A 12718-nucleotide genomic window follows, 5' to 3' on the forward strand; every position below is an offset into this window, starting at 1 on the left:
CATATTTCTGATTAAAATATATATATATAATTCCCTACATGTATTATGTATAGCTAGAGTGGTTTTCAACGAGCCGAAGAGAGCACACGTCACTCCCCTCCTCAAAGAATTGCACTGGTTGCCAGTTGCCGCTCGCATCAAATTCGAGTCATTGACGTTTGCCTACAGAACAACCACTGGTACTGCTCCCCTGCATCTAAACTCATTACTTCAAACTTATGTGCCATCCAGAAACTTGCGCTCTGCAAGCGAACGGCGTCTTGTGGTGCCATCACAAAGAGGCACAAAATCGCTTTCTCGGACCTTTACCATGACTGCTCCCTGCTGGTGGAATGGTCTGCCTAAGTCAATCAGAGCTGCTGTGTCTGTAGCCATTTTTAAAAAACTGCTGAAGACCTATCTTTTTCGACAGCACTTGATCCAGTAACACTAACTCTTTCTCCTCTATTCTATCTTTATATAAATAAAAAAAATATAAATAAATAAATAAACCTGCGTTAGATTGAACTGCGAAGGGTCATAGCACTTACATACTGTTGTCCTACTGTTAGTTTAATTGCTTCTATTGCTCTCATTTCATTTGTAAGTCGCTTTGGATAAAAGCGTCAGCTAAATGAATAAATGTAAATGTAAATGTACAATTTGTATTATGCCTTTCCTGAACATGTACTTGCTAACTAATCAAACACTTTAGAGAAGAATTGGAAAAAATCCAAGTCCAGGCACTCAATAGGATGCAAAAGTTAAAAAGCCTTTATTATTTGGGCTAAAACATTAAAACACCAACGCGTATTGGCCCACTGGCCTTCATCAGGGTGTTGGTAACAAACAGACAGAATCAAACAATACTTATAGTTGCATTGGTTTCAGGTGTGCCAATCTGGCACTTGCAACACAAATTCTTGCCACTAGAGACAATAGTTCAGGTAATGTCTAATGCCAAAGGTTAAACCATGCAAATGCAAGGCAAAATAAGAAATCTCCAAGTGGAAAAAATAGGAGTAACACCAATACAAACATCTTGTGTACTCCACACAATATGTCCCAAGAGTCAATAAATGTGAATAGGCTAGTGACCAATCATACTTCTAATTCATACATTCATGCAGAAACTAGTAAACATTCACGGACAACAAAACATTGTCCCTATTGAGACACAACCATTACAAAAAAGGTGTGAGGTCAAAATCTTCATTAAGACCTGGATGATTAGTGGCCCTCAAGGAGTAGATCCAATACGTCTCTCTTTGTTTAAGGCGTTTGATTATATCCCCACCCCTGGCATCAAGGCGAATAGCCTCAATGCCCACTACCCTTAAGGTCGAATCACTCCCATGTCCTGCGTCTCTATAATGTTTGGCCATTGGATAGTTCATATTTCCAGTCCGGATGGCATATCTGTGTTCAGCTACCCTGTCTCTTAGTCTCCTTTTAGTTAGGCCTATATAAAAACAGCCACACATACATTCTAAACGATAGACAACATGGGTAGTATTGCAATCTATAAAACTATTAACAGTGTAAGTCTTATTGCTAAAAACATCCATAAATGTGTCAGTCTTAGCAATATTCTCACAATAATTACAATTACCACAACGAAAGTTTCCTTTGGGTTGACGAAGCCAAGTTTCGCGTTTAGGTGCAGGGAAGTAACTTCTTACTAACTTGTCTTTAATTGTGGGGGCCCTCCTAAAGCTGATCCCAGGGGGTTCCGTGAATATTTCCCGTAAAGTCGGGTCGCATTCAATGATGTTCCAGTTTTTCTTTATAATGCGTTTAATCTGGACAGCCTCCTTGCTGTAATGAGTGACAAAATAGGGTTTCTGAGTTGATACTCTTTTGGGTCTAGACTGAAGCAGGCTCTTCCTTTCAAGTGATTGAGCTCGATTATGAGCTTGAATGAGAGTTTGTGTTTGATAACCTCTTTGTCGAAAACGCTGCTGCAAATGCATAGATTGATTTTGGAAATCCTGATCTGAATCGCATATACGCCTTAGTCTCTGGATCTGTCCAAAGGGTATGTTATCAATAAGCCATGAAGGATGAAAACTATTAGCATGCAATAAGGTATTACGATCTGTTGCCTTTCTGAAAATAGATGTGTGTAAGAATCCCTCGTTATCTTTTGAGATTCGTAGATCCAGAAAGTTAATGGCGTGTAAGTCATAGTCCAGACTAAATTTTAGGTTCTCATTTAAGCTGTTTACATATACATGGAAGTCTACAAGTTCTTTTTCTGAGCCTGAGAACATCAAAATCACATCATCAATGTATCTACCCCACCACAAGATTTTATCTTTAAAAGGGTTATCTTGGGAAAATATATAGCGCTCCTCCCATAAGCCTAAAAACAAATTGGCATAATTAGGAGCAAAACAAGCGCCCATTGCGGTCCCCTTTTCTTGTCTATACAATTTGTCTTGAAAGAGAAAGATGTTGTTCTTTAAAGTCCACTCAGTAAGTTGCACTATAAAGTCACTGGGAGGCATCAAATGTTCAGGTCTGGATGAGAGATAATGTTTTAAAGCCTCTAAACCCTCGTCGTGTACAATATTGCTATATAAAGACTCCACATCCATTGTGGCCATAATACAAGAGCCTATGTTGCCTATTTGCTCAATTTTCTTTAAAACCTGTGTAGTGTCTTGAATATAAGAAGGCAAATCTGCAACAAATGGCTTGATGAAATATCCACAAACTTGGAAGCAGGTTCTGTTATTGAATCATTCCCACTGATTATCGGTCTACCAGGTGGATTTTCCAGATCCTTGTGGACTTTGGGGAGCATATAAAAAGAAGAATAACGTGGGTGTTGACAGAGCAAAAACTCATATTCTTTCTTAGTAATCCAATTGTGTGATTTTGCCTCATTAAGTAATTGCTCCAACTCTCTTCTCATAGTGTCCATTGGATTGGATGAGGGTTTTGAGTAATACTGAGTGTTGTCTAGTTGGCAAAGAGCTTTACTTATATACTTCTTCTTGTCCCACACACAGACAGCACCACCCTTATCAGCACTTTTTATAATTATATCATCTCTCTCCGAAAGCCATTTAAGTGCTTGAGATTCATTTTTAGTGAGATTATGCTGGGTGATCTTTTTTTGTTTACTGAAAAGCTTTTCTACTTCATAGGACACCTTTTTGGTGAAAGTAGTCAATATGGGATTTGTAATACAAGGTGAAAAAGTAGACTTAGGCCGAAAAGAAAGGTTTACCGTAGTGGTTGAGTAGGTAGCTGCACCCTGTGCGTTCTGGGAGTACCAGGCCTTCAAATGTAAACTCCTATAGAATCGATAGAGGTCCACTTTGGTGTCGAATGGTCTACCTGAGTTTGTAGGAGAAAATGAGAGACCCTTGGACAAGACAGAAACGCAGTCATGAGAGAGGGGGAGGTCCGAGATATTGATTACTACCGATGCTTCAACCGGCTCCTTGTGATTGGTGGTTCCTGAGAGTGGGTTCCGCCGCTTTCCACCCCTCCGCGTTTTCCTCTTCCTCTTTTGTAAGGTTGGTTGTGCTGTCTGGGGCGAGATTCCAAAAAAGCATTACTGTCATATACATCAGCAATTTTGTCACGGTCATTAGTGACATGACCTTCATCATAGTTCTCATCATCAGTGCTTGGAAGATTAAAAGACACTCTTCTTTTTGTCAGGTGTCCCTTCTTGCCCCAGCCGTATATAGAACACTTACTGTAGTCATTCCGGTCTCGCTTAAATTTGATTATTTTGCCTTGTTTCAATTTTGTTGACAGTTTATCGAGATCTTCTTTTAATTTGTTTTCAAAAGGCAACCTGTGTTCCTCTGATTCTATCTGAGTAAGCTCAGATTTCAATTCCTCAATCTGAGATTGTAAAACTGACTTCTGCTTTCTGGCTTCTTCAATTAGCAAGAGGATTAAGTCTAGGGAGCATTTGTTGAGAATTGCTTCCCATTTATCCTTAAAATCCACATTATCATAGCCAAATGAGGGAAATTTGTTCAATCTCAAACCTCTTGGGATCATGTCCTGCCTCCAGTAGTCAGATAAGGTAATGATATGAAGATTCAGCTTCACCTCTTTTTCAGCAAGTTTTTGAAGATCAATGTGCAGTTTACGTGTGTCTGTCCTCTGTGCATATTCCTGATCAAAGTCCACTTCCAGAAGAGTGTCTTCTACAATGATGGCTTTGCCCTCATCCTTGGTGTAGGAGAAAGATTTGTTAGTGGCCATGTTGATCCTGTAGCGGGTCCTCCACGTTCAAGAAATGAAACGGAGCTGCTCCTGTCCAGGGTCACCCAAAATGATCCTCATAATCAAACACTTTATTTGAACAAACTACTGATCTATAAAACACAATCGGTCTTCCTACCTTTTACTATCGTATATTGATATGCGCAAGGCAAGGGAGAGAGAGCATATAGCACTCGTGTTGTTTGAAGACGGTGAGTGCAAGCGCACAACCAGGGCTCCTCTCTGCCGTTTATGTACTGTCTATGGTCTCTGCTCGTTCATATGCGCCCTGTCCACTGATCTAAATCATTTGTTGTTAAGACAACTTATTTGTTCCTTTTGCAAATAAATTGCCGTTTTAGTTAACGTTTTGGGGTTTTAACTAGCTATACCACTGATCTTAAGCTACACGGAAGTTCCATAAGTGAATAACGAACTCTGGACACTTAAAAATGAAATATTATATTTTAAACGTGTATTTTAACGAGGAGGTAAGCTTCTTATACTGACACCTGCAGTTAGCCTAGACAGACACTCTCCAAGCTCCTCTCCCCAGCTTTTAAAAGCAATTTTTAATAAGCAGGAAAAATTTCTGACTATAAACAAATACCCATTTAAATGCTTAGGATGTTTGCGTTGTAAGAATGTACAGGGAGACTTTAGATTTTAAAACGGTGTCTCGTTAGGCAATGTTTTCTCAGTCAAATCATAAAAAATCCTATTGATTCAATAGAACGCCTGAGCTCACTAGGGAATACCAATATGGCGGCGCGGTGGCTTCACTGTTTATGACGTCATGAGCTATCCAGTCATTCTATATAGATCAGTGGTTGCACCCCAGAGGGTGCCGAGGAGAAACGATTTCTCAAAACCGTTCCTGCCCCAGAGGAACCCTCAGAAGCCTGATAGCCTCAGCGTCAGGACTTCCTGTCTAAGTTTCATTAGAGATAATGACAGTCCTCAGATCTTGCTTACCTCTAACTAGCTTAGTTTCTACGACCCTCCTCGGAGGATCGTTTGGGGACGCTGACACCTCAGTGTCCTGAAACGGCGAACCGGCAGGAAAACCGAACTGGCAGCGTTGCGACCAGAGGGTGCAGTGGAGAAACGATTACTCAAAACCGTCCCTACCCCGGAGGGGAACACCCTCAGAAGCCTGCAGCCGTCAGGGCTTCTTCTTCCAAGCTATTTTAGAAATAAAGCAGTCCTCAGATATTGCATATCTTCAACTGGCTAGACTGCGACCGCCACCCAGGTCTCCCTTGATTGTGGATGAGCCTGAATGGCGACGTTCTGTTTTGCAGCACTTTATGCTGCGAGGAGCTTTAGTAATCTGAGACTGCTCCCGCCCAGCAGTCTCAGGAATATTAGATTGGTGAGGAAGAAACCTCTGGAACCTCTAGTTTATTTCTTCGTTTTATTGAAAGCGAAGCGTTCAGAAGAACAGACATATTTTATCTTTATTTTTCTTTACATCAGAAAAACGTGTATATATATATATATATATATATATATATATACATATACATATCACTCCGTGGCCACCAGCAGGAAACTATTACCATCAATCAGAGAGTCGCCCCCCAGAGGACGCCGAGGAGAAACGATTTCTCGAAACCGTCCCTCCCCGGTATAGTTTATCTGTTGCACGACGCAATTCTCGAATAGCGTCAGTGCTGACATCCTCACATTCATCCATGTCCTTATATAGTTTACCCACCAATGCTGCCTAATAATATTTATCTATTCTTTATAATGGCTGGTGGGTAACGTCGGGGTAATGATGACGCCGACTCGGGAGAGAGATAGCTAGTAAGCGTCTCTTTAACCCGAGGCACTGTCATACCATGATATTTAATACCCATTATACTATAGTAGAAGTTTGGTGATAAACACATAAAATAGAAACCGGTTTATTCCACGATCTCAACACCTCAGTGTGGAGATAGGGAAAAAAACGGCAATCCCCGACGAGGAGGCTGAGATATTTTCTAGTTTTCCTTATATTCTCACTCTCATAATGTTTGGCTGGCCAGAAATATTTAACTTAGCAACAGCACTAAATAATACCTCCTTTTATAAGCTCCTCTTTATTCAACAGAGTTATGAGCTGACTTATTTATTTATTAATTGAAAACCCATAAACATCTGCCTTATTCATTATATATATATATATATATATATATATATATATATGCACATATATCCCTTTACAAAACACTAACGATACCAATTCCTCGGAACTGGAAATCGCAGCATGAGTGCCTCATCCCGGGGAGAAGAAACCGCAGCGCATGCTTCTCCCTGAGATAAGTCACTGGATCTAACAGGTGAAGGTAGAGATACGGCGGGGCCCATCTCAAACCCTGATGTTAGATCCAATTTGAGATCCCCAAGATCTGCGTCGCTGCTTTGCCTTAGTTTATGGAATCTTGTGCTGACCCCAAAGAGAAACAGACGTTCCAGCAAGCGATTTGAGAAACTTCTTTTGATGAGATACAATCGTTATTTTACTGACAAGTAAAATACATGAAAAGTAAAAATGAATTTGTACCCTGTAGTAGCGTAGAAGAAACTTTCACTTTGCAGTACATACATAATGAAAAACAACTACAAGCATTCAAATATACAATGTTTTTAAAAAATACTGTTCCCTTTCAAGGGAACTCGAGCTGCGTTGGTGGGAACGCCTTGCTTGATTGAGTCGTGAAGCACATGTGTAATCAATCCAATGGAAAACGGGAGACGTCATGGGCGGGTGACGTCACCGACCAGGAAGCTATATAGCTCTCCCGCGATCAGTAAACACTAGCTTTGTTGCCTTCAGCAAGTGCGATCTGTGTGACTGTCCTTGTTATTTACCGTTGTCTGTCTCTCTCTCTCTCTCTCTCTCTCTATATATATATATATATATATATATATATTGTTGTTATGGCGAAACAAGAGTACAAGCGTTGTGTTGTTCCCTGCCCTCGTTTCATCACGGGTGGGGACACACATGAGCTTTGTGTTGCTTGTTTGGGAGTGGAGCATGCCCAGTTAGTCCTCGAGGGGGCTGACTGCGAGCATTGCGAAAAGCTGTCCGTGAGGACGCTCCGCTCTCGTGGCTATAGGGTTCCCACCGCGTCTCAACGCAGCTCGAGTTCCCTTGAAAGGGAACGTCTCAGGTTACGTATGTAACCCTGGTTCCCTGAGAGGGAACGAGACGCTGCGTTGCTTTGCCGCGAACCGCTGTAACACCGGACTAAACTCAGGGCAACAGAGAGGAAATGGCGCAAATCAAAAGACACAACTGACCTTAGTATGTATCAATCTCTGCTCTCTTCCTTTGCTGCTGATGTTTATGCTACAAAATCTTCTTATTTTTACAACAAGATCAACAGCACCGCTAACACACGAACACTTTTCAAGACATTCAACTCTCTCCTCTGTCCACCTCCACCACCACCACCCACCTCCTCTTTAACTGCTGATGATTTTGCCAACTTATTCACCAACAAAACAACAACTATCAGCAGTCAGTTCTCAGCTCCACACACACAGGAACCCAGTCCAACCCCTCCCACTCCCAAACACCTTCTCTCCTCCTTCTCTCCACTAACCGAGGAAGAAGTATCTAAACTTCTCCTCTCCAGTCACCCTACCACCTGCCCTCTAGATCCCATCCCCTCACACCTTCTACAAGCCATCTCTCCCACACTTCTAACAGCACTCACACACATCATCAACTCATCCCTCCACACTGGCACTTTTCCTACAGCATTCAAGCAGGCTCGGGTAACTCCACTGCTTAAGAAACCCACATTAAACACATCACTCTTAGAGAATTACAGACCTGTCTCTCTCCCACCATTCATTGCGAAAACACTTGAACGAGTTGCCTTCAACCAAGTAACATCCTTCCTCTCTCTGACCAACCAACTAGACGTAAACCAATCTGGCTTCAAGAAAGGGCATTCAACCGAGACTGCATTGCTGTCAGTCACAGAAGCCCTACGGATCGCAAAAGCTGCCTCCAAATCATCAGTTCTCATTCTCCTGGATCTGTCTGCTGCCTTCGACACCGTGAATCATCAGATCCTCCTGTCCACCCTCTCATCACTGGGCATCACAGGAACTCCTCTCCACTGGTTTGAGTCCTATCTCACAGGTAGGTCCTTCAGGGTCGCATGGAGAGGTGAGGTATCCAAAGCACATCAACTGACTACAGGGGTTCCTCAGGGTTCAGTTCTTGGACCCCTCCTCTTCTCCATTTACACCACATCACTGGGACCCATCATACAGGCACATGGTTTCTCTTACCATTGCTATGCTGATGACACCCAGCTCTACCTCTCATTTCAACCTGATGATCCCACAGTAGCCGCACGTATCTCAAGCTGCCTGGCGGACATCTCGGCATGGATGAAGGAACATCACCTGCAGCTCAACCTGGCAAAGACTGAGCTTCTCGTCCTCCCTGCCAATTCGTCTCTACAGCACGACTTCACTATCCAGCTAGATTCAACTTTAATCACCCCGTCAAGGTCGGTCAGAAACCTTGGAGTAACATTTGATGAGCATCTGACCTTCACAGACCACATCACAAAGACAGCTCGATCATGCAGGTTTGCACTGCACAACATCAGGAAGATCAGGCCCTTCCTAACTGAGCATGCAACACAACTTCTCGCCCAGGCCTTGGTTATCTCTAGGCTTGATTACTACAATGCTCTTCTGGCCGGTCTTCCATCATGTGCAATTAAACCTCTACAAATGATCCAGAATGCTGCAGCCCGTCTTGTCTTCAACGAGCCCAAAAGGGCCCACGTCACTCCTCTGTTCATCTCTCTGCACTGGCTACCACTCGCTGCTCGCATCAAGTTCAAGGCATTGACGCTTGCTTACAGATCGACCACAGGCTCAGCTCCCTCCTACTTTCACTCGCTCCTACGAGTCTACATCCCTACCAGAAGCCTGCGATCGGTCAATGAGCGACGGCTCGTGGTACCATCACAGAGAGCCACAAAATCACTCTCCAGAACATTCTCATTCACTGTTCCTTGCTGGTGGAATGATCTCCCTACCCTCGTCCGGAATGCAGAATCCCTGACCACATTAAAAAGACTACTGAAAACTCATCTCTTCCGTGAGCACAAAAAAAAAAAAAAACTCTCCTTTACCCTCCCTTGTTTTGGCTTATGCTACTCTGAGCAATGCCAGAACTTTGTATTTTGAGCACTTCTTGCGTTATTTTTGCCTCTTCACGATGACTCGCTTGCTGCAGTCCTCAGTTGTAAGTCGCTTTGGATAAAAGCGTCTGCTAAATGACTAAATGTAAATGTTTGCCATACTCCCTGCATACCTGTGATCATCTTGCTTCAGGCTTTTCAAAGCTAGTGTTTACTGATCGCGGGAGAGCTATATAGCTTCCTGGTCGGTGACGTCACCCGCCCATGACGTCTCCCGTTTTCCATTGGACTGATTACACATGTGCTTCACGACGCAATCACGCAAGGCGTTCCCACCGCGTCTCAACGCAGTGTCTCGTTCCCTCTCAGGGAACCAGGGTTACATACGTAACCTGAGACGTTTTCAAGTGTTATCATTACATACAGTACATACAGTACATGTTACACACATCAAGGAATGTTGTAGATAAGACATACTATACAGTCACATTGTTAGGAAGGTTAATGTTAAGAATGTTCATTTTAAGTTCTAGAAATGCATTGGATCTTTTAGTCAAGTTGCTGTTTTCATACTTCTGTAATATTTTTCAGTCAATAATAAATTACGGAAATAACTGAGTTTCACTTTGTAGTGTATTCTTGTAGGTTTGATAGGTTTTCAAAGTAACTTGAAAGTAAAGTAATTAGTACTCTGATTACTTTTTACATGCAGTAATCAGTAATGTAATCAATTACAATTTTAAAGTAGTAATTAGTCATTTGTAGTGGATTACTTTTTTTGAGTAACATCTCCACAGGGGTATGGCAGCATTTTTTTGATTGTTTATTTGATCAGTTTAGGCTAATATTTCAGGTAAATTACAAGTTTTGAATACACTCCAAATGTCCCCGTTAGGAATTGCAATGGAAACAGAGAGAGCAGCAAAGCAAAGGGTATTGTAATGCATAATTTGGCCATGCTGTGGAAGATGCCAGTTGAAGATGCGCTTTGATGGACTTCCAAAAAATATATACCCATTCACTCCCATTATAAAGCTTGGAAGAGCCAGGACATTTTTTTCATATAACTCTGATTGTATTCGTCTGAAAGAAGAATGTCATATACACCTAGGATGGCTTCAGGGTGAGTAAATCGAAATTTTCATTTCCCTTAAACTATCCCTTAAATTTCCCCTCTCATACTAACTAAAATACTAAACTTCTAACGACAGGTTGAGAGCTGCAGATCCAACCACAATTTTTTGCAATGCTGTATATGCAAATATACACTAGAATTATGGTTTTGGGAAACACCAAATCTTTGAACTTTTATGGTAACAACAAAACTTGCAATCATAGTAAATTATGTTGGGAAACACCCCTTGTAAGCAGTGCACCAATTACAGAAATTGTATTTTCACTCTTGGGGTATGACGACAAGACTTAAGTTGTGGTGACATAAATAAAATGGTCAAGCCAGCTTAAATCTACTCTGAGACGAGCAGATTGTGCTCTTCATAACTAATGATAACTCAGTAACACTGACTAATAGATGAAGTGACGTGACAACTGTGTATATCATTTTCCTTGGTACAGTAAGTAAAAAATATTTCAGATGTAGTCATATTATATCAAACTCATGTCACATAACTGTACAGTGATCAACAGTATTTCTTGAGGATTTTTTTTTCTGTAAGCGAGTGTAAATGGAAAAAATGTAAAATTAAGGAGTAACCTTTCTACAGGAAGAAATAGATAATAAAGAGTGACATAACTAAGAAAACCCTAGTTAATATCGTTTAAACATCAGTATATAATATGACCACTCTTTAGCATATATGATCTACCTGTAGTAATGCTTCGAGGTAATATGTTGTTAATAGAAAATATGTTTTCTTTAGGTCACAAATGGACAACCTGACATTCAGATACAGTGTACTCTTACTGGATGGACTGCAAGTTACACCACAATCCAGCAACCTCACGTTTATTTTTCTGTTGATAGCTTATGTCTTTGTGATGGTGTCTAACATTGGGATTTTGATTCAGATCTCAGCAGAAAAAAGTTTACACCAGCCTATGCACATTTTGTTCTGTCACTTGCCAGTGAGTGATATTATGGGAACAACTGTCGTCATACCGCGTTTACTGAAGGACTTATTAACAGACCCCTCTGAGCGCTACATCACATATGTGGAGTGTGTTTTTCAAGCTTTTTTTACACATTTATATGGAACAACATCCCATACTATTCTAATGATCATGGCCTTTGACAGATATGTGGCCATATGCAATCCACTGCGATACCCAACTATAATGAGTAATACAATGATAGTTAAACTGTCAGCAGGAGCCTGGGGTGCTGCAGTAGTTCCGGTGTTCATTTTGATCGGCCTCAGTGTGCGTCTGTCCCACTGCAGATCATTAATTCTAAACCACTCTTGTGACAACGCTTCACTATTTAAACTGTCCTGTGAAAATACAGTGGTTAATAATATATATGGATTAACTTTTACTGTTGTTTTATTCACCTCCTCAATGGGGTGGGTGTTATTGACATATTTCAGAATAGTGAGGGTATGTATGAAAAGCAAAAACAAAGCAACCAACACCAAAGCAATAAAAACCTGCAGCACTCATTTGGCTGTTTATGTAATCTTGATAGTCTTTGGTTTTGTCCCAATTTTTCTCCATCGTTTTTCTGAGTATGTTGAGAGTAGGAAGTTCGGGAATGTAATGTTTCATATTATACCACCAGGATTGAATCCCATAATATATGGTTTACAAGTCAAGGAAATAAGACAAAGAATGTTAAAACTTTGCAGAAAAAAAAGTTAATTCTTGCTGATTTTCATTTAGGCTATTTAAAAATGTATTTCTATAATAAAACAGCCACTATAATGATGTGAACATTTTCTTTGAGTGCAAATTTGAAATACTTCAATATGTATTTTAATTTCTTCCTAAGGATTTCCTGCGTGTATAGGCATAGCAGACAAAGCAGGCAACGTGTATAACATAATATGGCTATGATAACAGACAGCATAAAGCATAAGGCATGAAGGCATAATTTGCAGCTGGTGTACATTAAATAAATATGAATAAATACTGCTAATTTGTTATTTTCACCATTTCAAGAGTATGATATAATTACTTTATATGATAAAGAGGATGTATTAAGCAATGTGTATAAATAAAAAATAGAGTGAAGAAAATGAAATAAAGCAGGCCACATTTGCGCATCAGCATTTGCACATGCAGAGAAAGCAAGAATATTTTAAACTTCTTTGAGCTTAGTTTGAGCCAGCCTTAGCCACTCAATATTCATGGAGTGGTTTACGCCTACTCGCATA

At 40.9% G+C, this 12718-nt stretch overlaps 1 protein-coding gene across 1 annotated transcript; it reads left to right on the forward strand.

The window, feature by feature from the left end:
- Positions 1-11273: 11273 nt before the first annotated feature.
- On the forward strand, positions 11274-12203 carry LOC306984675 (olfactory receptor 52N4-like; the record flags this gene model as incomplete). The annotated part of the gene is made up of 1 exon (XM_079586193.1): positions 11274-12203. One exon carries the CDS (start codon positions 11274-11276, stop codon positions 12201-12203), a length of 930 nt encoding a protein of 309 aa, XP_079442319.1.
- Between the last annotated feature and the right edge of the window lie 515 nt (positions 12204-12718).

This window comes from Phoxinus phoxinus (assembly GCF_949152265.1).
Source record: "Phoxinus phoxinus genome assembly, chromosome: 17".
Lineage (NCBI taxonomy): Eukaryota > Metazoa > Chordata > Actinopteri > Cypriniformes > Leuciscidae > Phoxinus > Phoxinus phoxinus.